The following is a 27,938-nucleotide window of genomic DNA, read 5'->3' on the forward strand; positions in this document are numbered from 1 at the left end:
ACTGCAGCCATGAATTAAAGATGCTTGCTCCTTGGAAGAATAGCTAGGACAAAGCTAGACAGCATATTAAAAAGCAGAGACAAAACTTTGCTGACAAAGGTACGCCTAGTTAAAGCTATGGTTTTTCCAGTAGTCATGTACAGATGTGAGAGTTGGACCATAAAGAAATCTAAGCACCGAAAAACTGATGCTTCTGAACTGTGGTGCTGGAGAAGACTCTTGAGAGTCCCTTCAACAGCAGGGAAATCAAACCAGTCAATCCTACAGGAAATCAACCCTGAATATTCATTGGAAGGACTGACGCGGAAGCTGAAGCCCAATACTCTGGCCACATGATGCAAAGAACTGACTCACTGGAAAAGACCCTGATCCTGGGAAAGATTGAGGGCAGGAGGGAAAGAGGGCAACAGAGGACGAGATGGTTGGATGGGATCATCGATTCAATGGACAGAAGTTTGAGCAAACTCCAGGAGATAGTGAAGGACAGGGAAGCCTGGTGTATGCCACCCCATGCCATGGCATAGAGTCAGACACGACTGAGCGACTGAACAACAAACAACAAAACTTGCAAAGTAGTTAGTACCACAGAAGGGACAAAGGAGGGGAGGTCTGTTGTCACGTTAGGGATCTTAGAATCGAAACTGAGCAGAAATAGGAAGGAAAGAGATGAAGAAGGCAGTAAATAAATTATAATAAATAAATAATAAAAATAAATATAAATAAATAATAAATAAATTATCGATGCAACCATGTAAGTCTGAGACTGCTCAGTTCAGTCGCTCAGTCGTGTCCGACTCTGCAACCTCAAGAACTGCAGCACGCCGGGCCTCACTGTCCATCACCAACTCCTGGAGTTTACTCAAACTGATATCCATTGAGTCGGTGATGCCATCCAACCATCTCATCCTCTCTCGTCCCCTGAGATGGCTGCTGCTGCTGCTAAGTCGTTTTAGTCGTGTCCGACTCTGTGCGACCCCAGAGACGGCAGCCCACCAGGCTCCCCCGTCCCTGGGATTCTCCAGGCAAGAACACTGGAGTGGGTTGCCATTTCCTTCTCCAATGCATAAAAGTTAAAAATGAAAGTGAAGTCTCTCAGTCGTGTCCAACTCTTAGCGACCCCATGGACTGCAGCCCACCAGGCTCCTCCGTCCATGGGATTTTCCAAGTAAGAGTACCATTGGAGTGGGGTACCATTGGAGTGGGGTGCCATTGCCTTCTCCTCTGAGACGGCTAGTTGAACGCAAAGAAAAGTGGTGAGTAGACGAAATTTCATGAGCATAATTTCAGAACTGTAACGCTTTGGCGATGGCAATGTATCACCTCCAACAGCCAGTTTCTCTGTCATTGCGAAGCCAAGTGGTCTGGGCCTGCGACGTGCTGACTGGAAATTCCCGGCTTCCTCCGACCCTGGCAACCGAGATTGGTCCAGCAACACCCCACCGCAACGGCCCTGCGCGTGCGCAGTGTAAGAGAGCTCGTCGCGCCTGCGCACAAACGTCGCCGCTGCCGCCCACTCCAGATCCTACCTCACCGAAAGCGGAGCTGAATGGGCTTCCGGGACGCCGACAGCGGCGAGGAGTTGGCGCTTCCTAGGCGACCGGAGTCCCGCTGACTCGTCCTCCTTCGACTAGAAACCCTCCTCCTGGGCCCGCGCGGGAGGAGTGGGGTCTCTGAGGGAGCGGCGAGCCCGCCGGCCCCGGTCTCTTTTCCTGGCGGCGGCGGCTTCTACTGTAAGACAATATGTTCAAGAGAATGGCCGAATTTGGGCCTGACTCCGGCGGGAGAGTGAAGGTCAGTGCGCGGCCGGTGCCTCCCCTCACGGAGTATCTTTCTCGTCCCGGCTCTTTCTAGCGCGGCCTGGGGAGGGTCAGCTTGTTCCCGCTCGCTCCTTCTTGCCTCAGGCTGAAACCGGGGTTTCTAGGAGGACGGCGACTCAGAGCCCCAAAGGGAAAATCGTGGTTTCATTGGGCCCCAACTTCAGGTGTAACCCCCTCCCTTCCATCCCAGCCAAAATAAATTGACATAATCCTTGGTGCCTGGGGGAGAGATGGACGTCGTCGCCAAGGACGAAGCCACTTGGAGGGCTGGCATATCCTGGCTTGGTGTTCATCCGCTGCCAACCCAGGTCACCTGTAGATCGGGGTCGGGGGGCACCCACCTATTGTGGGATAACAACAGCCGATTCCGTGCTAAAGAAGCACGTGGGTGAATGCTTTACCGGATTCTCTCGCCCCTATTGCAGCCTTAAAAAGGCAGTGTTACTCCCAGTATTTACAAGTGTGATAACGATAGAGCTGGCGGATAGAAAAGTTCCCGAAGACTTCCCCAAGTTAGTAGTGTTCATAAAGCCTCAAGGCTACTGCCAGGATACTAATTAATCAAGCAAAGAAGATGCCTGGCACACAGGCAACATTCAGTACGTTAGTTTCTTAGTTTGTAATTAAAGTTATAATCGAGCTTGACGTGATGTTTGACACCGTGACAGATTTCCCTCCCACTTTAATACGTTACCTGGAACATTAATTTTTTATGTCACGACCGGCTGATTCCTGATATAACATTGGTATTTACCCCCTTCAGATTTTTATTTACCACAGAAAGAAAAATTTTTTCAAAAAGAAACCACCCAATTTTTGCACCAATCTAGTTGCTCTAGGTTTTAAGAATCCTTCTCCATATCATATTGTTCACATAAATTTATGCTATATATGAATTGTCATACACAGTGCTTTAATGTTTCTTATAACGTGAGAGCTCTTTGAAAGTTTCAAAAGCTACTGAAATTAAATGGAAGGGGAAAGAGATGGCCAGGTAAAATTTATAGTAGCAGGAGTTTCATAAACATATTTTCTCTGCTTTGGGGCCAGAGATTTTGGAATGATAAAGTACTACAGAAAAGAGGATTATAAAAAGATTTAAAAATAATAATAAAAAATAAGGGAAAAAAGAAAACAGAAAAGAGGATTATAAGATTGGCTTTCAGAGAAGAACTTACAGAGCTTTCTCAATTTGTAATCATGTTAGGTTCTAAAAGTCTTTTAAGTCCAAAATGAAGTGAGGAGATTAGGCTTGTAAACCTCAAATGCTTTTCCACCAAAAATGGATGTGAGTTAGTCATTTAAAACTTAAAATTAGGGACCTGTGTCTTCTCCTTGCTGATTGTTACCTGATCTTGTAAGCATCTTTTTCCAATTTAGATAAATTTCATCCTAGTAGAAAGTCCACTGGCAAATGAAAGCCCTTTAAATATTTGAAGAACTCAACAAGTTCCTGTCAACACTGGTGCTGTGGAATCTGTTACCTAGTCACCTTGTCAGTGCTCTTTGTTATTTATTCAGTCCTTAAACGTGAGGCCCTATCTTTGTGTGCCGCAAAAGTGCACTTGCTGTGATTTTTTTTTAATTCCCATACAAACTGCTTGCCTTCTTCTGAATTAACTTTAGGCTAATAGGTATTGAATTTGTTTGAGGATTACCTAGTCACAATGAAGTTTTTCTCTTTATGACCAACCTACTGTATAGCAGGTGCAACTCTCACAGCCTGGATGGGAGGGGAGTTTGGGGGAGAATGGATACATGTGTATGTATGGCTGAGTCCCTTTGCTATTCACCTGAAACTATCACAACATTGTTAATCGGCTATACAATACAGAATAACAAGTTTGAAAAAAAAACGAAAAAGTTTTTCTATTTGTTCACCGCTTTTCCTCTTCTTATTACTTGTTGATTACATTGGCCCAACACTTTTTACATATGATACATCTTGGTCTTGACCTTCAGGTACATTCCTACTATTCAACAGTTAGTCTCAAATTCATGTGCAACATTCAGCATTTTCTCCTGAAATTTTTTTCTCTCTCCTTTTCATCAGAATCTGCCTTTGCAGTTCTGAGATGTGCGCAGAAACATGTACATGCATCACAGAACTGAGCACAAATGTAGCAGACTTGCCATCAGTCAAGTGTTTATCAAGCTTGAGTCCTCCAAGTGCCTCTGCCATTATCTGAATTCAAATGTAATATTTGTTTGTTAAATCTAATGTTTAAAGTCCCTTCCTAAGCATTACTGTTCATGAAATTGTGATTTGAATTGCTAGTTGTAGTTGTGGTTTTTCTAATATAGATTAAAGTAAGCACAATTAATAAAAAGAAAATGCTTCCCGTATTCTACCAAAAAATTCTCTTCCAAACTGCCTTTAATTTTTGTACTGTGCTTTGGAAAACCCTGCTGTAAGCTGATTAATAAGGACATTACCATCAGGTGATGACAGTTAAAGTTAGTGACTATTAATTCCTGGTTGTTCTTTAAAGTTTGTAAATAAAGAACCTTTTCTGTTTCTTTATTAAAAAAAAAAAGGCAAAAATAGAAACTCTCAAAGTACTTTATATGAATTAAATAGATGTTTTCAAAGTGGGAACATTGTAATTACTATGATGTTTAGTTCAGTTCAGTTCAGTCGCTCAGTCATGTCCAACTCTTTGCGTCCCCATGAATTGCAGCACACCAGGCCTCCCTGTCCATCACCAACTCCCGGAGTTCACTCAGACTCACATCCATCGAGTCAGTGATGCCATCCAGCCATCTCATCCTCTGTCGTCCCCTTCTCCTCCTGCCCCAATCCCTCCCAGCATCAGAGTCTTTTCCAATGAGTCAACTCTTCGCACGAGGTGGCCAAAGTACTGGAGTTTCAGCTTTAGCATCATTCCTTCCAAAGAAATTCCAGGACTGATCTCCTTCAGAATGGACTGGTTGGATCTCCTTGCAGTCCAGGGGACTCTCAAGAGTCTTCTCCAACACCAGAGTTCAAAAGCATCAATTCTTCGGCGCTCAGCCTTCTTCACAGTCCAACTCTCACATCCATACATGACCACAGGAAAAACCATAGCCTTGACTAGACATGCTATCTAGGTTGGTCATAACTTTCCTTCCAAGGAGTAAGCGTCTTTTAATTTCATGGCTGCAGTCACCATCTGCAGTGGTTTTGGAGCCCAAAAAAATAAATTCTGACACTGTTTCCACTATTTCCCCATCTATTTCCCATGAAGTGATGGGACCAGATGAGGCTAATTGTCTGGAATTAATTTTTAAGGGAAATCCATGGTATATGCAAACCTAGGTTGTTAGGCTACCTGCCATTTCTTTAATCAGGCTTTCAAAGCTTTCCTTCTGTTTATTTGGATAATGATACAATGTTAATTTATGTTGAAATTGTTTTTCTTTTAGGGTGTTACTATCGTTAAACCAATAGTTTATGGTAATGTTGCTCGATATTTTGGAAAGAAAAGAGAAGAAGATGGGCACACCCATCAGTGGACAGTATATGTAAAACCATATAGAAATGAGGTAAATATTTCTTTTTCCTAAAACCTTTTGAAGCTATGGTTTGTTTTGCTTGAAGATAAATTGTAATATCATTTTATAGTAACTGATAATAAAACTGTCCCATTGTAGGATAACCAGGGTCCTACTGTGTAGTGCATGGAACTCTGCTGAATGTTATTGGGAGGGGAGTTTGAGAGAGAATGGGTACATGTATATGTATGGCTGAGTCCTTTCACTGTTCACCTGAAACTGTCATAGCATTGCTAATCAGCTTTACTGCAGTACAGAATAAAACGTTTTTTGTTGTTTTTTTTTAAAAAAAGGTAAAAAAAAATTGCCCATTGTAGAAATGTTACCCCAAAAGTTGAAAGAATAAAGTAAGAGCTGTCATCTTTGTATACTTGTTAGTAGAATTCAATTTTCCAAAACTGTTTTCTGATTATAATTAAGTTATGAGCTTCCCTGCTGGCTCAGTGGTTAAGAATTCACCTGCTAATGCAGAGGAGGTGGGTTCGGTCCCTGGGCCGGGAAGATTCCCTGGGAAAGAATTGGCAACCCACTCCAGTATTCTTGCCTAGGAAAGCCCATGGACAGAGGAACCTGGCAGGCTATGGTCTGTGGGGTCACAAAAGAGCTGGACACAACTTAGTGACTAAACAACAATGGCAACAAGAACTGTCCTGTATACATAGTATACATAGTATGTCTTCTAATCACCACCTCTTAAGGTAGCCTAGTGTATAATCACATGTTTCAGGAATGACAAATTTACGTTATAATTTGATAATCAGAGAAGATGAAAGACAAAACTGCTACATAATCTGGCTGCTGGTAGTTTGGTTTTGTGGCTGAATCTCTAATGCCTGGAATGTAGTCACTACATAGTAGGTATTCAGTAGGTACTGAATGAATAAATATTCCTCTGTTTAAAACCCTTCTGTATGTCAGCTGTTTCTGGTCCAATATAGTGGAAGCAATAAGGCAAGTGAGAATTTATGTTATCATTGTAATCATTTGTCACCGTCTGGAAACATCTGAGAAAGCATTTAGAGGCGTCATGAAGAGATGTTAACTTCTGAAAAGTTGAAAATGGTGCCAAATACCACAGAATAGATTCATAGCTTGATAATGATAAAGATATCCTGCTTCAAATACTTTTACCACATGTAAGGGGCACATTTTGTGACGGAAGCTAGTAACTGTTCAAAATAACTTTATAGTGTCAGTTTTAAGGGTCGTCTTCCCATGTAACCCCACACTGTGTTCAGTCATGTTTAATAAATTAAGAGATGATCAATTTAGAGGTAATAAATAATTTAGAGGTAAATAAAACAAAATATGCCACACATTAAACTGCCATGTAGGACAGTTTATAGTGACTCAGCTCAGTGCGTGCATGCTGACTTGCTTCTGTCGTGTCCGACTCTTTGCAGCCCTATGGACTGTAGCCGTCCAGACTCCTCTGTCTGTGGGATTCTTCAGGCAAGAATACCAGAGTGGGTTGCCATGTCCTTCTCCAGGGGATCTTCCACACAAGGATCGAACCCACATCTCTTATCTCCTGCACTGGCAGGCAGGTTCTTTACCACTAGCACCACCAGGGACGCCCACATAGAAACTCAGTGCAGCCACAATTTAAAGGTGACTAGTTGAATGTAGGCCGCTGGAGCAGAAATTGAGCAAAATACAGCACAGCAAGTAGTGATGCCACCCAAAGTTATCTTAATTTCAAGGGCAAAGAAGATTCTAGTTGACCTTTGATTTCTGTTTATCTTTTCTTGGTATATTTCACCAAAAGACTGAATTAAAATAGTGAAACCAACTAAGCTTGATAATGTTTCTTCTTCAGCATTTATACTATCCTGTATTAAAATTAAAAGACAAAACTTTCAAAGTCCACACAAAAACTTGTATGTAAATATTCAGTGGCATTACTCATAATTGCCCAAATGTCTCCAAACTGATAAGTGGATAAATATGATATATTCATACAGTGAAATATTATTAAGCAATACAATGAAGTAATGATGCATTCTACTACCACATGGAAGAAATGTATTTGTTTTTATGGAAAAATCAGAATTGATTTTGAATATTGTTAACAGAGATATATCAAACAATACTCAAAGGTACATAACATAAGAATTGCAACACAAGTGAATAGAGACATGTATATTTTTATATATGATGAATTATGAAAGAATCTGGCACAAACTTTCTTTGTTTAAAATAAAAAACCTCCAGGTTGTAATTCATATTTCTTAGGCATTTCTTATCTATAAAATTAGTACATATGTCCAAATGTATTTCCCTCCTAATTTTTATATGTAGATGGCAGAACTAATTAATTCCTCTGTATTTTAGGATATGTCAGCATATGTGAAGAAAATCCAATTTAAATTACATGAAAGCTATGGCAATCCTTTAAGAGGTACAGTAGTTCTGTGATTCATAACATACAAAATATAAAAGAACTAGGAAACTGTATCAGCAATTTAAAATTCCTAATTGTTTTCTTTTTTCTTTCTTTTAGTTGTTACTAAGCCTCCATATGAGATTACTGAAACAGGATGGGGTGAATTCGAAATAATCATCAAAATATTTTTCATTGATCCTAATGAAAGACCTGTGAGTAATGTTACTCTTTGTAGATATAAAATGGATTTTTTAGTAATTGTGAAAATGTAATAGTACATTAGACAACATATACAAGCTGTATGTTGACATTTTTTTATTCAGGTATAGTTTATATAAGTTTATGTCTTGCTATATCTTGCCATGCATTAATGTTTTTCTTTTTTAAATGAAGTGCCTTTCAAAAATCTTTTATTTTCCAAGTATAAAAAGAAGGAATACAATACAAACAGTTATTTGAAATAAATCATGGAAATTATATGATTACTACAGCAAAAAAAGGTCTAAAATTCATTAGTATTTTTTGGTTATTAATAATAAACAAGTTGAGTCCATACACTCTCTGAAATGGGAGTGTCCAGTTTTTTTAAAAACCCTAGAATGCCTTTTTACTTTTTCATACTGTCATCAATACTAGCAGCTTTATCTTATTCATGATTCCTTATTATAACTACTGACTTTTTCATCATTTGCTCTCTTCAGATTGTTGCTGGCTAATGTAAAAAGTCCCAAAAGTTTTCACTTTGAACCCTCAGCAACTTGGTGAGCCCTCATTTTTAGACATGAGAATACTAAGGCTCAGAGATAAAGTTGTATTCAAAAATACAGTTAATTGTGGTAGAGCTAGTTTTTGAACCTGTATATTTGCATTCAGATGTCATACTCTTTCCTTTACTCTTTTGACTAAAACCACTAAGCCTGTTTTATTGTTAAACACAAAGAGTTACAACTCAGGCTATTTCATTGCACATTTGCATGGCCAGTGTTTAACTCCACTTTCAGGCTTTTAACATTCATCGTCATCAGTTTTCATCTTGATAGATTGAGTTCATTCCTTCAGCACCAAACATTTACAGTTTAATTATCTGATTACATTTGTAAAATAGTGTGCTTTTAAAGGAGTTGAATAGTACCTGGGCCAGTGATTCAGAGAATTAGTTCCTAACTAACTACACCAGAAATGCCTGAGGTATTTTTTAGAAGTTCAGACACCTAGTCCCCATTCTCTGGATGGTGATCCATAGGTTTGGAGAGGGGCCAGCACCCCCAGGTAATTTTGATGCACAGTAAGATTTAGGACCGGTTGACATAGACCACTACATAGAAGTTTCCTTCAGCCCCTCCAGTATAGTAAGAAAAGAAGACCAGCTTCCATCATGAAGTGAAACATCCTGTTCAGATTTGGAGAAGTTCTAGTTTTCAGAAAGTTCTGCTTTATATTAAGCTTCCTTGAACTTTTTCCTGATAATTATTCATAGATTAGTTTGTTTTTATTTTCCTCCTGAAGAGCCATCTAAATGGTTATTTAAATATCTTCCATGTGGTAATGTTTTGGTATCTCCTACCATTCTTGTCTTTCTGAGATACTTTCACAGATATTCTGTTTGGCAAAAAATTATTAAATATATTTGCAAGATACTTCTCAGAGGGCAGGATACAAAGATCAGACACTACACCTATCCTTGATCAAAATAGTCTATTTGGGAATATAGAGCACAGAATATGGCAGATACTGAGAGAGGGGAGAGGGAGAAATTATTAATGTTATTAGAGCTGAGGTTCTTGTTAATTTTGTAAGGTTGCTTTGAATTCATTTTATTTTGAGAATGTGCTGCTTTACCTGTCTGCTGCCTCCTCTGTCTCCCCCATCTCACCTCCCTGCCCCTCCTTGGAAAATACATCTCTGAAAGAAATCATTATATCATGTAACTTCATTATGAGACAGTTCTCAAAGTCTACACTTGAAAGGAAGGTAATACATTCTTTTGCACTTCTGCAGTGATTAATTTATTAATAGGTTTTCATGTAGATCTACATGAACCTGAATTTTATCCACTCCAAATTGTTCTCGTGTTCTTTCAGTGTTATGAAACTATTATAGTTTTTCAGTTGACCCTTATAGAAAATAAGTCATATGAAGATTTATTTAAATTATAAAAGAAAGACATGGGTAACTTGTGATTTGCTTCCATTATCTGGTAAGCTATTACAGGTCAAGCCACTATGTAAAAGGAATGGTTGTTTGTAAAAGCAAAATACTAATATTAAGAGTTTTATTCCTAGAAATATTGCCAGCAGGTATAGGCATTTTCATTGCTCTAAGAATCTTCAAGCATCAGTGTAAATTAGAGACATATGTCTTGAAATTTTTCATTGTCTGTATCTGCATACTGCTAAGTTGCTTCAGTCGTGTCCGACTCTGTGTGACCCCATAGACGCAGCCCACCAGTCTCCCCCGTCCCTGGGATTCTCCAGGCAAGAACACCGGAGTGGGTTGCCATTTCCTTCTCCAATGCATGAAAGTGAAAAGTGAAAGTGAAGTCACTCAGTCATATCCGACTCTTCGCGACCCCATGGACTACAGCCTACCAGGCTCCTCCATCCATGGGAGTTTCTAGGCAAGAGTACTGGAGTGGGGTGCCATCGCCTTCTCCGTGGTATCTGCATGAATGCCTCGCAAAATCTGAAAAAGTCTGGGAAAGGACAGTTTTATGATGTAGTTTTCAATACTGCTCAAATTATAAAACACATAATATATAGTTTTATAAAAAGATTAAAAAATAAAATGTGCAAGCTTCCTGTATTAGGTTCCTATGGCTGCCATAACAGTATCACAAACTGAATGGGTGAAAACAACAGTTTATTCTCTTGGTTCTGGAGACTAGAAGTCCAGTTTCAAAGTGTTGGCCATGCTCTCTCCAAAGCCTCTAGGGGAGGATCTTTTCTTGCCTCCTGTAGTTTGTGGTAGCCCCAGGCGTTCCTTGGCTGTGGCAGCATAACTCCAGTCTCTGCCTCCACTGTCACATGGCCATCTCTCCCTCCCCATCTCTGCATCTCTTCCCTTTTTATGAGGATATCAGTCATATTGGGCTAGGGCCCCCCATGACTTCATCTTAACTTGATTACATCTCCAAAGATTCTGTTTGCAAATATGGTCACATTCACAGGTACTGAGGATAAGTATAGATTCTTCACTATCTTTGAGGGGATATAATTTAACCCCATAACATAGAAGTTACACCATTTCTGACGCCTTCTTCAGGAAAACGACAGCTACTGTTTTCAGTTCCTCTAGGAATTAACTCCCATGTATCTAATGTATTTAAATCCCTAAATTTGGATTTTTCCATTTTAGATAGAGCCTCTCAACTCCTGAGGATGACACATGATCCTTTATCTTCATATTTCTTTCTTTTTTCATTTTGCTGGAGGAATTTCTTCAGAAAGGATACCTAAGAAATAAATTTTCAGAGTAAATGCTCTCTAAAAATATCTTTATTTTTACTTCATACTCGATTGATTGGGTGAAGAATTCTAGGATCAACAGGAGGATATGCTCTCTTGTCTGTGAGTAAAAGGAGAAGAAGGAAGATTAACCAACCCAGCCAGCCAAAGCATTCTTGATTTCTACACCTGCCGTCTTTGAGCTTCCAGTCTCTTTTGGGCTCCACTGGGGCCACTGTCTCTCATCTCTGATGTAGTTTTCTTTCCTAAGTTTTTAGGTTATGATTTCCCCATTATGGTTTATCTATTGGTGTAGTCTCATCTGCTTTCTGTCATCCTAGAAATTTGTCAAGTTATCTGCTTTAAATATGATGCCTGCTTTTTATGATGATTTTAGGTGACTTTTTTGGAAAATTCTTCAAGTCCTCTCAGTTACTTCTCCAACTTCAACATGAACCCTTGATGTTTTACCTGCTAGAATCTGTTTTGTTCAAATAATCATACATTGTGCTACAGAGCTTTTCCATTGATGTCTTATATGTTTCCAAGTATTTTGAAGAGAGGTTGCTCTTGCCGAAGTGAATTATCAGTGGCTAACTTTTCGTTTATTATGCTACTTATGTTATAATCTTATTATTAATATTCTACCAGAGAAATTAACTTGTCCTCTAAAACTTGAGTATTTTAGTATTGATCATTCCTTTTGAAATCAAATCTTTTTGCCTCACAGTGAATTTGTAAACTTTATCTGTCACAGTTAAGCAAATTTCATTTGTGTAAGTAAAAGACTTTTTGTCTTAGTGATTTCCCAGTTTAATTTGCATAGCCGTATCTTGTATTGTTTTTATATATAGTCACTCTCTGGAATGGTTTGTAGCCAGTCTTTACTTATCCTCTTTGTAGCATACATATTGAATAGATGTGGATAGATGTTAATACCTAATAGGAAAATAAAAGTACAGTCAGAGTTCGGATGATCTGCCATTGTAAGTTGTAGTTCTGACAAGATCCTGAATTTGATAAGTTTACTGCTTTACTTTAGTAGTTATTTCTGTAACTGTAAATCAGTTAGAGAAATGATAATCTCACATGATGATAAAAACCATCCACGGATGTTGTATCTGTTTTTATTTCACAGGTAACACTGTATCATTTATTAAAGCTGTTTCAGTCAGACACCAATGCAATGCTGGGGAAAAAAACAGTGGTTTCAGAGTTTTATGATGAAATGGTAAGATTTTATAATGAGAGTTTTTAAAGCATTTTCAGTTTGTAGATTTTGAAGTTACAGGGCTTTTTTCTCCATTCTATCCCATTAGATATTTCAAGACCCAACAGCAATGATGCAACAATTATTGACAACATCTCGTCAGCTTACCTTAGGAGCCTATAAGCATGAAACAGAATGTAAGTGCCATGAGTTTATAAATAATCCTGAGTAATAATACTTTGGAAGGAATGATGCTAAAGCTGAAACTCCAGTACTTTGGCCACCTCACATGAAGAGTTGACTCATTAGAAAAGACTCTGATTCTGGGAGGGATCAGGGGCAGGAGGAGAAGGGGATGACAGAGGATGAGATGGCTGGATGGCATCACCGATTCGATGGACATGAGTTTGAGTGAACTCCGGGAGTTGGTGATGGACAGGGAGGCCTGGCGTGCTGCAGTTCATGGGGTCGCAAAGAGTCGGACACGACTGAGCGACTGAACTGAACTGAATAATGTATTCAGTGATGGTGAAAGGATTGTATGATAAGTGACTATTAAATTTTTTATTATGTATAGGTAAAATTTTTAGGAGTTAGGAAACAAAATATGTATTACTAAAGAACAAATAAGAAGGATGCTTTTAAATAGTTTTCAGAATAGGCCAACTTTCCAAAAGGTAAAAGACAGCTGCTCACACACTCTGAAATACTGTTTGTCTTTTATTCACTAATTCCATTTAAGTGTAGCTTGTCATTAATCTCGCTTAACCTATCACTCAATCATTTTCTGTGTGTACTAGTCTTTGCTAACGATTGGTGTGAAGAACCTTGCAGGACATTATACTTTAGTGTACTGTGGTTAGCATCTCTGTCTCTCTACACAACATTTCATGCAGCTGTATCAATCATTTGCATTTGTCATTCAAGATGAAACCTATTTACCAACCCCATGTTGACATTTATGTCACCATTTATTCAGTTGTTCCTTTGATCTTTCATTTATTTGCTTACAATATATATTGAACATCTGTACCATGCCAAGCATTGTTCTAGGTTCAGAAGATAAAGCAGTGTCTAAAGCAGACAAAAGCCCTGTCCTCATGGAGCTTACATTCTAGTGGAAGGAAGAGAAATATCCAATAAATAGAACAATAAAATGTTAGGTAGTGATTGGATGGCATGGAGAAACCTAGAGCAGGTGAGGGAGTGCTTCTGGTGCAAGGAGATTGTTAGACTTTTAAATATCAGGTCAGAGAATGCTTCCTGAAATTGTGGCGTTCAAGCAGATACCAAAAGGAGTGGGGAAATGAGCCATGCAGCTGCATGAGGGAGGAACGTTATGTGTAGAGGGGCAGCAAGGGCAGGAGCCCTGCGGTAAGAACAAGCTTGATGTATCCGAGGAACAACAGAAAGGCCAGTGTGACTGAAGTAGAGGGAACACGGAATGGGAGACAAGGCCAAACAAGTAAGAAGTTAATAGAGGACCAGGTCAAACAGGGTCTTACGGGTAACTATAAGGACTTTAGATTTTTAAACTGAAGGAGATGTGAAGTTTTTTTGTGGGTTTTGAGCAGCAGAGTGACTTACAAGAGTAACATTTTCAAAAGATCAATCGCCCTGGTTGCTATATTGAGAGCAGACTATAAACCAGAAAGTGTAGAAGCAGAGTAGTTAGGAGGTTGTTGCAGTTGTCCAGATGTGATAGAGTTGTGAGTAGTACCAATGGGACAGCAATGGAGGTTCTGTTTTAAAGATAGGTACAATAGGATTGCTGATGGTTTAGTAAGATGTGAGAGTAGGAGGTGTGTTAATACAAAGCATGACTCTTAAGGTTTGGAGCCCGAACAAGGAAACAAACAAACAATTATTGTCGCTTTTCATAGAGATAGGAAGTCTGGGAGGGGCAGCTTTGAGGGGAAAAATTAGGAGTAAAGTTTGGACATGATGGGTGTGAAATGCCTGTAAGACATGTAAGTGGAGATGTTGAGAAGGGAATTGTACTCAAAGTCTGGTATTCAAGGAAGGGTCTGGGCATATAGATGGATTTATAAATTGTGAGGCCATATGGTATCATCAGTAGAGTAAGTGAAGATAAACAGAGGTTCAAGGACTGAGCCCTAGGCTTTCCCAAAATTTAGAGATTAAGGAGATGACCGGCTAAGGAAATTAGTTTAAAAAAAAAAAAAAAGATAAACATGGGTGTGGAGGGAGTAAAGCTAGGTGCACATAGTACCCTAGAGCCAAGTGAAGAAGGTTCATCAGGAAATAGTTGTTAGCTGTGTACCTCTTATAGAGCAAGTAAGATAAGAGCCAAGAAATAGGTGATAGTAACGTGAAATTCCTTGGTGACCTCAGTGGGGCAGTTGAAGGAGAATGGTAAGGACAGAACATCAGTTGAAGTGGATCCAGAGAGAATGAGATGAGACACTGGAGACAGGTGCTATGGATAAGCCTGTCTTGGAGTTTGACCTGTAAAGGGAAAGTAGCTCTTGAAGCAGTAGGAAAAGCAGGATTTGGGGTCCAGAGGCCAGTGTTTTCCGGGGAAAGTAGACCAGTAAGTAGACCAGTAAGTGTAGGCTGAAAGAAGTGATCCAGTAAAAGAAAAGAGTGAGGGGATGAAAATACCCTGCTGGAGAAAGAGATTGCTGTTTAACCATTAATGATTATAGTAGTGTTTTGTTTGTGTTTTCATGAAACCCATGACTGGGAGTTAAGTGATCTGAATACTAATTAAAATTGCCACTTGGTAGTCGTTTAAAATTTCAAATCACACTCATTAAAAGGATTCATGCTTCATTTTCTGCATCTGAAAATATGGCCTACTTTGTTGTGAACATAAAACAGAAATGTATATGATCACTTTGAAAAGGTAAAAAGCACAGTAATATGCTGTTTTAATTTGTTAATGGTCATTTTCTCTTCATTATAAATCTTTCTCCCATTTCATATTCACAGAGGAAAATTCTCTTTTAAAATTCAAGTGCCTGCATTTCTGTGTTTTCAACAAGACTAATATCGTTAATTCATATGTGTGTAACGGTAAAAACAAATGTGTTTTATAAAAAGACTTTTCCACAAACTACTTTTGCTATATTAAAGCTTATATGTGGAGCTTTATAACCTTGGCAAGTTTCTTTTTTTAATTTATTTAGTTTATTTTTTTAAGGCGGGTGGGTGGCCAACATTATCACCGCTCACCCTGTGCGCTTGCTTCGCCAACTGGCGTGCCCTGAAACCCCCCAGGCACGATCCGCTCCAACCCCCACCTCCCTGCACGCCTGGCTTTTGTGCAGAGCCCCTGACTCGCGCACATGTTAGACTCCTTGGTCCATGTTTCAAATTTATTTTTGGCTGCACTGGGTCTTTTGCTGCAGGAAGTCCTTCTCTAATTCCAGCAAGTGGAGGTTACTTTTCATTGCAGTGCGTGGACTTCTCACTGCAGTGGCTTCTCTTGTTGGGGAGCAGAGGCTCTAGAGCACAGCCTCAGTAGTTGTGGAGCATGTGCTTAGTTGCCCCACTGCATGTGGACTCTTCCCATACTAGGGGTCTACATGTGTCCCCTGCATCGGCAGCTGAATTAACCACTGGGCCACCAGGGAAGCCCCAACCTTGGGAAGTTTTTATTAGTAAACTGCATTTTTTGTATTATCTTGAGGTTATTTTCTTTTTTTTTAAATATAAATTTATTTATTTTAATTGGAGGCTAATTACAATATTGTATTGGTTTTGCCATACATCAACATGAATCTGCCACAGGTGTACATGTGTTCCCCATCCTGAAACCCCCTCCCACCTCCCTCCCCGTACCATCCCTCTGGGTCATCCCAGTGCACCAGCCCCAAGCATCCTGTATCCTGCATCGAACCTGGACTGGCGATTCGTTTCATATATGATATTATACATATTTCAATGCCATTCTCCCAAATCATCCCACCCTCGCCCTCCTCCACAGAGTCCAAAAGACTATTCTATACATCTGTGTCTCTTTTGCTGTCTTGCATACAGGGTTATCGTTACCATCTTTCTAAATTCCATATATATGTGTTAGTATAGTGTATTGGTGTTTTTCTTTCTGGCTTCACTCTGTATTATAGGCTCCAGTTTCATCCACCTCATTAGAACTGATTCAAATGAATTCTTTTTAATGGCTGAATAATACTCCATTATGTATATGTACCACAGCTTTCTTACCCATTCATCTGCTGATGGACATCTAGGTTGCTTCCATGCCCTGGCTATTATAAACAGTGCTGCGATGAACATTGGGGTACGTGTGTCTCTTTCCCTTCTGGTTTCCTCAGTGTGTATGCCCAGCAGTGGAATTGCTGGATCATAAGGCAGTTCTATTTCCAGTTTTTTAAGGAATCTCCACACTGTTCTCCATAGTGGCTGTACTAGTTTGCATTCCCATCAACAGTGTAGGAGGGTTCCCTTTTCTCCACACCCTCTCCAGCATTTATTACTTGTAGACTTTTGGATCGCAGCCATTCTGATGCGTGAAATAGTACCTCATTGTGGTTTTGATTTGCATTTCTCTGATAGTGAGTGATGTTGAGCATCTTTTCATGTGTTTGTTAGCCATCTGTATGTCTTCTTTGGAGAAATGTCTATTTAGTTCTTTGGCCCATTTTTTGATTGGGTCATTTATTTTTCTGGAGTTGAGCTGTAGGAGTTGCTTGTATATTTTTGAGATTAGTTGTTTGTCAGTTGCTTCATTTGCTATTATTTTCTCCCATTCTGAAGGCTGTCTTTTCACCTATCTTGAGGTTATTTTCTTAATAGCATCAAATCTATAAGGAATAAAAACATAATTCTGTAAATGGTATTGGCACAGTTGATAACTTTTGAGAAGAAAACTTAATTTAGATCATTGCTTCATGGCACTTAATCAGTTCCATTTTAATTAATGGTAGTTAATTGTTTTTTGAGTTTTTTTGCCATACCATATGCATATGGCCAAGCAAGGATCACACCCGTGCCCCTTGTATTGGAAGTGCAGAGTCTTAACAATTGGACAACCAAGGAAGTCCCTAAATTTTTTTTATATCAGTTAACCTGTTTAAAAAATTAGAGAAATGACTGTCTATCCTGGCTAGGGAAGACTTTGTAAATTTGAAGTGTTAGAAGAAATTACATTGAAAGACAAAAAGATTTTTTTGCAAAAGATATGTAACTTATGCATTTCAAAAGGGCAAAAGAACAAAAAATAGATTTTTGGGAAATATGACAAAGGATTAAAAGCTGTAACACTCTAAAATAAAAAAAATAGAATATAGTTTTAAACTTCAGTTGATAAATGGACCCTGGAGTGGACAGACAGAAGAAAGATGGTTAGTAAAAAAAAGTAAAAGATTTGACCCTGCTAGTAATTTTTAAAATGCAAACCAGTAATAATGGATGGCTATATTTGTATCAAATATGCAAAAGAAATCTTTCATAGTTGTACCTAGTAAGGATGTGGTGAACACTGTGTTCTCATGAATTGTTTATGTGAATAGGCCTTTTAGGAAAGCAATTTGGGAATATTAATCAAAGGTGTAAAAAAAGATAGATGCACTTCTACCAGTTTGAGAACATTATACTCAATATTTGGTAATAATATTAGATTTGTTGAGTACTTACCGTTTGTACTTTTCTAATCTGTACATGTACAAGCTCATTTATATCTATAATAACTTTTTTAGGTAATCCATTTAGAAAAGGAAACTGAGGCACACATTGGTAAGAAACTTGCCCAATTAATATGAGTTAGTGGTACAGCCCAGTCTCCTAGGCAGTCCTCAGAACTTAGGGTCTAAAAGCATTGTAATATTGTAGATAAGAGTAATAGGATAGAGGTTGCTCATTATAAAGCACATTAAAAGTTTATAAAGATATTTATACTGGTAAACATGCAGAAATTGACTTAAGCACTAATGGTCTAGCTTTTAATAGAAGTTGCTTCTACAAGGAATAACTAAACTGATATTGTATACTTAATAGAGCTTACATGTACTAGATAAGTGCTTTACATTTCTAAAGTGAAGTGAAAGTTGCTCAGTCATGTCTGACTCTTTGCAACCTCATGGACTATACAGTCCATGCAATTCTCCAGGCCAGAATAATGGAGTGGGTAGCCTTTCCCTTCTCCAGGGGATCTTCCCAACCAAGGGATTGAACCCAGGTCTCCTGCATTGCAGGTAGATTCTTTACCAGCTGAGCCACAAGGGAAGACCTTAGGAATTCCCTTGATAGCCATCAGAGGGAGGTACTACTGTTAACCGCATTTTGCGTAGAGAGTTTTGATCTTGCCCCAAATCACTCAGCAGAGCCAGGATTTAAACCCACACAGAGTCTGTGCTCTTAACCAATAAGTTGTTTCTCTTTGTAAAAAGCCTGTGCTTCTAACCAGTGCGTTATATTTGCTTTGCAAAACTAATAATTCTTCTTTGGATTAGTTTACTGTAAATTGAGGCATCATTTAAAATAGAAATTTTATATATATTTATATATGCTATAGCCCATGGAATTTCAAAGAGTCAGACACGACTGAACACACACACACGTACATACATACATACACATGTGTACATACATACATACACACACGGACATGCATATGCATATATATATCTTAAATGTATGTGTTAACATTTAATATATAGGAAGCAGAAAACTAGAACAGGCTAAAACAAGTTTTTAAATGTTTTCTTCTAGGATCTCCTCATTAATTAACCCATTTCTCCAATATATGGTACCCTTGGCAGTTTTATGATTTGTCAGAAATACAGTATGGTGACTAAATCAAAGAACAAAGATCTATATCTACAATGAATGCTGTCCTCTAACAGATGAGTTAAATTAAGTCTTCCTGACTAGATTTAAAACTACCTGTTACAGTCATAAAGTCCTTGTTGTTTCCCAAATCTTTCTGTACTGTCTCCAAAGCCTGCTGTGTCCCACTTCATCTAATTCCTATCTTATTCTTTAAAACTCAGTTCAGATTTTACTTCTGCCAATAAACATTCCTTGATATATATACACACACACACACACACACACACACACACGTACTCTTTCCCCTTGTTATGAATCCTGTCTGCTTTATAGCTCCCTAACTACCTCATGACACTGTAATGCATTTTTCTTTCTTGTCTATTTCCTATGTCTGTGTCCCAGCCTCTGTCAATGTGCCTTTCACTCTGCTGTTGTTTAGTCACTTGGTCGTGTCCAACTCTTCGTGGCTCCGTGGACTGTGGCCCGCCAGGCTTCTCTGGAAATCCATGTATGTGCTCAGTCACTTCAGTTGTGTCTGATTCTTTGCAACCCCATGGACTAGCCCACCAGGTTTTTCTGTCCACACAGGTTCTCTGGACAGGAATACTGGAGTGAGTTGCCATGCCCTCCTCCAGAGGATCTTCCCAACACAGGGATAGAACCCAGGTCTCCCTCATTGCAGGCAGATTCTTTGCCGTCTGAGCCACCAGGGAAGATCAGAAGTCCATGGGATTTCACAGGCAAGAATATTGGAGTGGATTGCCATTTCCTTCTCGAAGGGATCTTCCCAGTCCAGGGATTGAACCTACCTGTCTTGCATCTGCTGCATTGCAGACAGAGCCTTTACCCATTGAGCCACCAGGGAAGCTTGCTTTCACTCTGTGTATGTCTTTTAATTGATATGAATAGAGTAGGGGAGCAAGGGGGTAAAAATCTCTGCATTGTCAACCAAGTCTAAAGACAAACCATGAAAAGAAATATGGTACTTCTATCATAGATGACTTGTTTCTTTTGTATATAAAGAGCTCCTGCATATCATTTTAAAAGGCCAATAACCAGTAATTAAAAAGCTTCAGAGCAAAAGAAACCATCAACAAAATTAAAAGGAAACCTACTGAATGGGAGAAAATATTTGCAAATCGTGTATCTGATAAAGAGTTAATTTCCAAAATATATACAGAACTCATACAGCTCAATGGCCAAACAAAGCATACAATTCAATTAAAACTGGACAGAAGAGCTAAATAGATATTTTTTCAAAGAAGACATGCAGATGGCCAACAGATATCAAAAATACGTTCAATATCACTTATCATCCGGGAAATGCAAATCAAAACCACAAAGTATTATTTGATGTCTGTTAGAATGGCTGATCGGAGAAGGCACTGGCACCCCACTCCAGTACTCTTGCCTGGAAAATCCATGGATGGAGGAGCCTGGTAGGTTGCAGTCCATGGGGTCATGAAGAGTCAGACATGACTGAGCGACTTCACTTTCACTTTTCACTTTCATGCATTGGAGAAGGAAATGGCAACCCATTCCAGTGTTCTTGCCTGGAGAATCCCAGGGACGGGGGAGCCTGGTGGGCTGCCGTCTATGGGGTTGCACAGAGTTGAACATGACTAAAACGACGTAGCAGCAGCAGCAGAATGGCTGATATCAAGAAGACTAGAAATAACAAGTGTTGGCAAGGATGTGAAGAAAAGAAAACCCTTACTCAATGTTGACTGGTGTAGCCACTATGGAAAACAGTGTGGAGGGTCCTCAAAACAATAAAAGTAGAACTACCATATGATCCATCAATTCCACTCCTGGATATGGCTCTGAAGGAAAACAAAAACACTAACTTGCAAAGATATATACACCCCATTTTTGTTACAGCTGCTGCTGCTGCTAAGTCACTGCAGTTGTGTCTGACTCTGTGTGACCCCAGAGATAGCACCCCACCATGCTCCCCTGTCCTTGGGATTCTCCAGGCAAGAATACTGGAGTGGGTTGCCATTTCCTTCTCCAATGCATGAAAGTGAAAAGTGAAAGTGAAGTCGCTCAGTCATGTCTGACTCCTAGCGACCCCATGGACTGCAGCCCACCAGGCTTCTAGGTCCGTGGGATTCTCCAGGCAAGAGTACTGGAGTGGGTTGACATTGCCTTCTCCGGTTCATTACAGCATTATTTACAATAACCAAGATGAAAACAACGTAAGTGTCCATCAATAGACGACTGGATAAAGAAGTGTTTTTTATACACACACACATACATACATACATACATATATACACATGTACACACAAACATAATGGAATAATATTCAGCCATTAAAAAGAAGAAATCTTTCCATTTGCATCAACATGGATGACCTCAAGGGCATTATGCTTAGTGAAATGAATCAGAGAAAAACAAATACAGTGTAATTTTATTTATATGTAGACTCTTAAAAACAAAAGCTCAAAAATAACAGAGAACAGATTAGTGGTTGCCAGAGATTGGGGTTGTGGGGGGCGTGGCCAAAAAGGTGCAAACTTCTAGTTATAAATAAGAGGTGATATGATTTACAGGATAGTGACTATAGTTAATAATATTATATTGCATGTTTGAGAGTTGCTGAGAGTAGATTTTAAAATTTCTCCTTACAAGAAAAAAATTCATAACTATATATGGTTCAGTTCAGTTCAGTCGCTCAGTCGTGTCTGACTCCCTGAGACCCCATGAACTGCAGCACGCCAGGCCTCCCTGTCCATCATCAACTCCCAGAGTCCACCCAAACCCATGTCAACTGAGTCGGTGATGCCATCCAGCCATCTGTTCCTCTGTCTTCCCCTTCTCCTTCTGCCCTCAATCTTTCCCAGCATCAGGGTCTTTTCAAATGAGTCATTTCTGTGCATCAGGTGGCCAAAATATTGGAGTTTCAGCTTTAGCATCAGTCCTTCCAATGAACACCCAGGACTGATCTCCTTTAGAATGGACTGGTTGGATCTCCTTGCAGTCCAAGGGACTCTCAAGAGTCTTCTCCAACACCAACAGTTCAAAAGCATCAATTCTTCTGTGCTCAGCTATCTTTATAGTCCAACTCTCACATCCAAACATGACCACTGGAAAAACCATAGCCTTGACTAGACGGACCTTTGTTGACAAAGTAATGTCTCTGCTTTTCAATATGCTGTCTAGGTTGATCATAGCTTTTCTTCCAAGGAGTAAGCGTCTTTTAATTTCATGGCTGCAACCACTATCTGCAGTGATTTTGGAGCCCAAAAAAATAAAGTCAGCCACTGTTTCCACTGTTTCCCCATCTATTTGCCATGAAGTGATAGACCAGATGCCATGATCTTAGTTTTCTGAATGTTGAGCTTTAAGCCAACTTTTTCACTCTCCTCTTTCACTTTCATCAAGAGGCTCTTTAGTTCATCTTCACTTTCTGCCATAAGGGTGATGTCATCTGCATATCTGAGGTTATCGATAATTCTCCCAACAGTCTTGATTCCAGCTTGTGCTTCTTCCAGCCCAGCATTTCTCATGATGTACTCTGCATTAGAAGTTAAATAAGCAGGGTGACAGTATACAGCCTTGACGTACTCCTTTTTCTGTTTGGAACCAGTCTGTTGTTCCATGTCCAGTTCTAACTGTTGCTTCCTGACCTGCGTATAGGTTTCTCAAGCTGCAGGTCAGGTGGTCTGGTATTCCCATCTCTTTCAGAATTTTCCACAGTTTATTGTGATCCACAAGGTCAAAGGAGAAAAAAGCAGAATAGATGTTTTTAAAACTGGAACTCTTGCTTTTTCGATGATCCAGCAGATGTTGGCAGTTTGATCTCTGGTACCTTTGCCTTTTCTAAAACCAGCTTGAACATCTGGAAGTTTACGGTTCATGTATTGCTGAAGCCTGGCTTGGAGAATTTTGAGCATTACTTTACTAGTGTGTGAGATGAGTGCAATGAGCATTCTTTGGCATTGCCTTTCTTTGGGATTGGAATGAAAGCTGACCTTTACCAGTCCTGTGGCCACTGCTGAGTTTTCCAAATTTGCTGGCATATTGAGTGCAGCACTTTCACAGCATCATCTTTCAGGATTTGAAATAGTTCCACTGGAATTCCATCATCTCCACTAGCTTTGTTCATGCTTTCTAAGGCCCACTTGACTTCACATTCCAGGATGTCTGGTTCTAGGTGAGTCACCATCATGATTATCTGGGTCGTCAAGATTTTTTTTGTATATATGGTAACAGATGTTAACTTCAGACTTACTGTGATAATCATTATGCAATATATACAAATATTGACTCATATGTTGTACACCTGAAACTCATATGTTGTATGTCAATTATACCTCAGTTTTTTAAAAGGCAGGGGCCAGTCAAGGGAAACGATAAATAGGCAATTCATAGAAAGAAAGGGAGAAATATCCCCTAACCATATTAAAAGATTATCAATCTCAGAAGTAATAGAAGTGCAAATTAAAACTATTTTGAAATACAATTTTTAACCTTCCAGATTATTTAAGACCAAAAAGTTGATGCAGTAGGGGAACAGACATACTATGCTAATGAGATTATAAATTAATAATAGAACCTCTAAGAGTCACTTGGCATTCTTCCAAAACTACAAGCACAGTTATTCTTCAACCTACCAATTACTATTTACAGGAATTTATCACCTGATTTTCCGCCTTTTAATTTTGTATCGGATGTATGTACTACCTGTTTTCAAAAATAATTTTAAAAATAAAAGCAATGGAAAATTACAAAGAAAAATGTGGATTGTTTTGGGAATGTTAAAGTTTAGCTCTGTTACAAAATGTATCACAAAAAGAAAGTCACCAGCAGTGGGCAAAATAAGAACACATTATGTGTTTTAACATGCTGGATGCTTTTTACATGTATTACTTAATCCTAAATCCTCTGTGAAATACAAAGTTTTAACTATATTATATAGAAAGAAGAAATTAAGTGAGAGAGATATCAACATTCAGCTAGTAAGGGACCAAAGGTGTATTTGAACTCAAGTCTTTCTGATTTTAAAGGGTTTTAGTTTTTTTTCCTTCAATCCATGCTGCTTCCAACTAGTGATCATTTTACATTAACAAAAGTACAACTGTGCCTTAACAGTCATCAGCAGCAATTACCTGAAATGTCTACAAGGTGGAAATGTTGGGTAATAGTAGACATTTTTTTCTCTATAAAACATGGTACTACACTATCCAAGTGGAATATTTAAATAAATATAGTCTATTTTGCAGTAATGATATTTTTCTTTAGTTATTTGTTACATAGCCAGCTAGAATGTTTTAAATATTTAATGTTCCTCTGTCATAATAGTACTTAATATGTTTTTTTATGTGCCAAATGATATTCATTTTAAATCTTTTAAGCAAATATCACAGGTGTTTGCAATTATAATCTGTATTTTAGAAATGAGGAAATGAGCATGGAGATTAAAACAATAGCTTATTCAGAGTGGCACAACTAGTAGAGCTAGAATTCAAGCCTAGATAGTTTCTACTCTGTTTTGAAAAAAGATACAGGTTTACCAGTGTGATTTTGTTTATGTAACTTTTACCTACACATAAATTTAAGAATCCTCTTTTTAGTGAAGTTTTATTAGTTGGAAGTCTGTTGGACTATATACTCCCTAATTTCCAGATTAATATGTAAATAGAGAAAAACAAGGACATTATGTCTTAAAATCTTAAGTGTGAATTAAAATACTAGTGGCCCGAATTTTATTCTTTGTGATAGAAAACATCTTAGATCCTCTCTTGAGAGTTCAGACTTTCTCACCCACCTTCCTGTGTTTAAAGTTACATATCTTAAGTTGTTTGCATTTCATCATGGAAACACTGACCTAACGGAATGTCACGTTTATTACTCTGTGACATATCTCAGACATATGAGAAAAATGCAATAAATTAGTAACAGTCTGTTTTCTTTAGTTGCAGAACTTGAAGTGAAAACCAGAGAAAAATTAGAAGCTGCAAAAAAAAAAACAAGCTTTGAAATTGCAGAGCTTAAAGAGAGATTAAAAGCAAGTCGTGAAACCATAAATTGTTTAAAAAATGAAATCAGGAAACTGGAAGAAGATGATCAGACAAAAGAAATATAAACAGTTCTGAAGACAACTTGATAGTAAGCTAAGCGGAAAATAAGGTGGGCTTTAAAGGAGAGATCTACTACAGATGCTACAGTGTTTCTAAGAGGAAGTTTGTATCTAGTTGTCGACCATAGATTTTTCAGCAATGGGGTCAAAGTATTTGTAATTTACCAGCAATCTTTAATGTGAAATATATGTGTAATAAGAATGAATGGTGTATAGGTATTTTACCAACCCACTTTGGAGTAGTTCTGCGATGTTAAGCACAATTTTAAAACATTTTTATTGCATTGTATGTATAGCTTATCCTTTTGACAGGCATTGAAATTTCATTATAAAGTATAACTTATACAAATTTTGTACTTCCCCTAGTAGTTAGAATTAGTCATAAAATTAATGTGTATATTAAATTTTTACCTCCCCCATCCGAGCTCTTTTGTATCTGATGTGCCCGGTGTCCAGTAAGCACTGAATAAATGTAGTCTGCGTATGCTATTTCCGCCTCTTGATGGGTTTCTTTGTCTTGAATCCCGTGGAACTCTCATTACGATTAATGTATCTCCATAGTGTTGTGACCATGTATCTCTGATTTGCAGTCATTGTAACATACCAAAGCTCTCAGATGGCCAAGATCATATCTGAAGTATTGTTCGGCCTAACTACCGCAGTGTCATTAGTTTTCACATAGAACAATATTCAATCCCTTGTGCATGTTCCAAAGACACACAGGATGCATCTATGCAACAATTTTGTACACTACCCCTGATTTCTCTACCTTCTCCCTCAGACTGTCTTGTTCAAATCCACATGGTGAGTCCTCTACTTTTTTTTCTTTTTTCCCCTGACTATGCTGGGTCTTAGTTTTAGCATAAGGGATCTAGTTTCCTGACCGCGGATCAAACCCAAGGCCCCTACACTGGAAGCACAGAGTCTTAGCCGCTGGACCACCAGGGACATCCCAGCCCTGTACTTCTGAGTCATCTAATTTGAACACTAGTGGTACTTAATTTTTAAGGCCTTTTTGGCTAACCCATCTTGGCAATCTAGGAACAACAGTAAGTAGGAAAGTATTTGGAAAATGTAATACTAATATGTTACAAGTTCCTAAAAATGGAAGCTATGCCTGTGCCTAATGCAGATTCTTTAGCTTCTAGAGAGGGATAACTAGGCACTAGTACTTTAAGATACTTTTAATCTATCTGCCTTGGTGGACTGGTTACTTTTTTACCTTATTGCTTTATTTTTTTAGGTTGTGACATTTATAAACATTATGGAGGTATGCAAAACTCTCTGTGGTCTGAAATTTCTGCCAGGGGATCTGGTTGGGGGTGTTGGAGATGGCACTTCTAGTTATGCCAGGCATCATTCAACTTTACCCTACCTCTAGCCCAATGCCCACAGTGTGGCGTAGGCTTGGGGATAGATCAGAAAAAAGAAGGGGAAAGTCCCATTCTACTTGAACCCTGACATGGGAGATCATCCCTCCATTATTCCATTAGATTAGCCCCTAAGAATGTATTCATAAAGCTAAAGGTCATAGAGGTAATTCTGACTTTATGCATAGATGAATACAAGAGTTTAAAATACATAATCATGAGTCGATCTAGCCCTTTGTCAGGTCTTATTTCTGTTTTGGCTTAAAGTAAGATCTTCCATAAGTATGCAAAGAATCCTTATAATCAAAATAATAAGAACAACCCAGTTTTTGAAGGAACAAAGGATTAAATTGACATTTATCCAAAGAAATACAAATGGCTAGTAAGTACATGCAGAGAAGGCAATGGCACCCCACTCCAGTACTCTTGCCTGGAAAATCCCATGGACAGAGGAACCTGGTAGGCTGCAGTCCATGGGGTCACTAAGAGTCGGACACGACTGAGCGACTTCACTTTCACTTTTCACTTTCATGCATTGGAGAAGGAAATGGCAACCCACTCCAGTGTTCTTGCCTGGAGAATCCTAGGGACGGCGGAGCCTGGTGGGCTGCCGTCTATGGGGTCACACAGGGTCGGACACGACTGAAGCGACTTAGCAGTAAGTACATGAAGGGATGCCCAGCATCATTGGTCATTACGTAAATGCAAAGCCAAACCGCAACAAGAGACCATTTTACACCCACCAGGATGTCTATAATTTTAAACAAAACCAAAAGCAAGTTGGTGAGGATATGAAGAAATTATGAAACTCATACATCACTGACAGTAATGTAAAATGGTGCAGCCACTTTGAAAAATAGTTTGGCTATATCTCAAGGAGTTAAGATTGGTTACTCTAATGACCCAGCAGTTACACTCCTAGATGTGTACCAAAGAGAAATGAAAACATTAACATGAAAACTTGAATGTACATGTGTGTTCATGGCAGAATTCTTTATGATAGTCAAATAGGAAGCAACACATGTATTCATTAACTGATGAATGAATGAGTAAAAATAGTATATCTAAACCATGGAATAGTGTTCATTCAGAAGAAGGAAATAAGTACTGATTGTGCTACAGAATGAACGAATCTTGAAAACATATGCCAAGTGAAAGAAGCCAGACAGAAGCCACATACTCTATGATTCCATTGATATGAAATGTCCAGAGTAGGCAAATTTGTTAAACAAAAAACAGTTGATTCGATGTTGCCAGGTGATGTGAAGGGGATTTCCAATTTGGGATGATGAAGTTTTCTGGAATTAGTGATGATGATTGCACAATCTTGTGCATAT

The 27,938-nt window shown here is 38.8% G+C and overlaps 1 protein-coding gene across 1 annotated transcript; it reads left to right on the forward strand.

The window, feature by feature from the left end:
* The first annotated feature begins 1,532 nt into the window (after positions 1-1,532).
* Positions 1,533-25,720, forward strand: YEATS4 (YEATS domain containing 4). The gene is made up of 7 exons (XM_006058378.4): positions 1,533-1,791; positions 5,223-5,342; positions 7,686-7,752; positions 7,855-7,949; positions 12,319-12,411; positions 12,500-12,587; positions 25,068-25,720. The coding sequence occupies exons 1-7, from the start codon at positions 1,741-1,743 to the stop codon at positions 25,235-25,237; spliced, it is 684 nt and encodes a 227-aa protein (XP_006058440.1). The 5' UTR covers positions 1,533-1,740; the 3' UTR covers positions 25,238-25,720.
* The last annotated feature ends 2,218 nt before the right edge of the window (positions 25,721-27,938 follow it).

The sequence above is a fragment of the Bubalus bubalis genome, chromosome 4, assembly GCF_019923935.1.
Source record: "Bubalus bubalis isolate 160015118507 breed Murrah chromosome 4, NDDB_SH_1, whole genome shotgun sequence".
NCBI classification, from domain to species: domain Eukaryota; kingdom Metazoa; phylum Chordata; class Mammalia; order Artiodactyla; family Bovidae; genus Bubalus; species Bubalus bubalis.

Bases quoted from the DNA above. Each gene is read 5' to 3' on its own strand.
- YEATS4 (XM_006058378.4), top strand. From the start codon at position 1,741: ATGTTCAAGAGAATGGCCGAATTTGGGCCTGACTCCGGCGGGAGAGTG. The intron at 5,343-7,685 runs GTAAATATTTCT...TCTGTATTTTAG, and splicing joins TAAAACCATATAGAAATGAG to GATATGTCAGCATATGTGAA. The intron at 7,950-12,318 runs GTGAGTAATGTT...TTTATTTCACAG, and splicing joins TTGATCCTAATGAAAGACCT to GTAACACTGTATCATTTATT.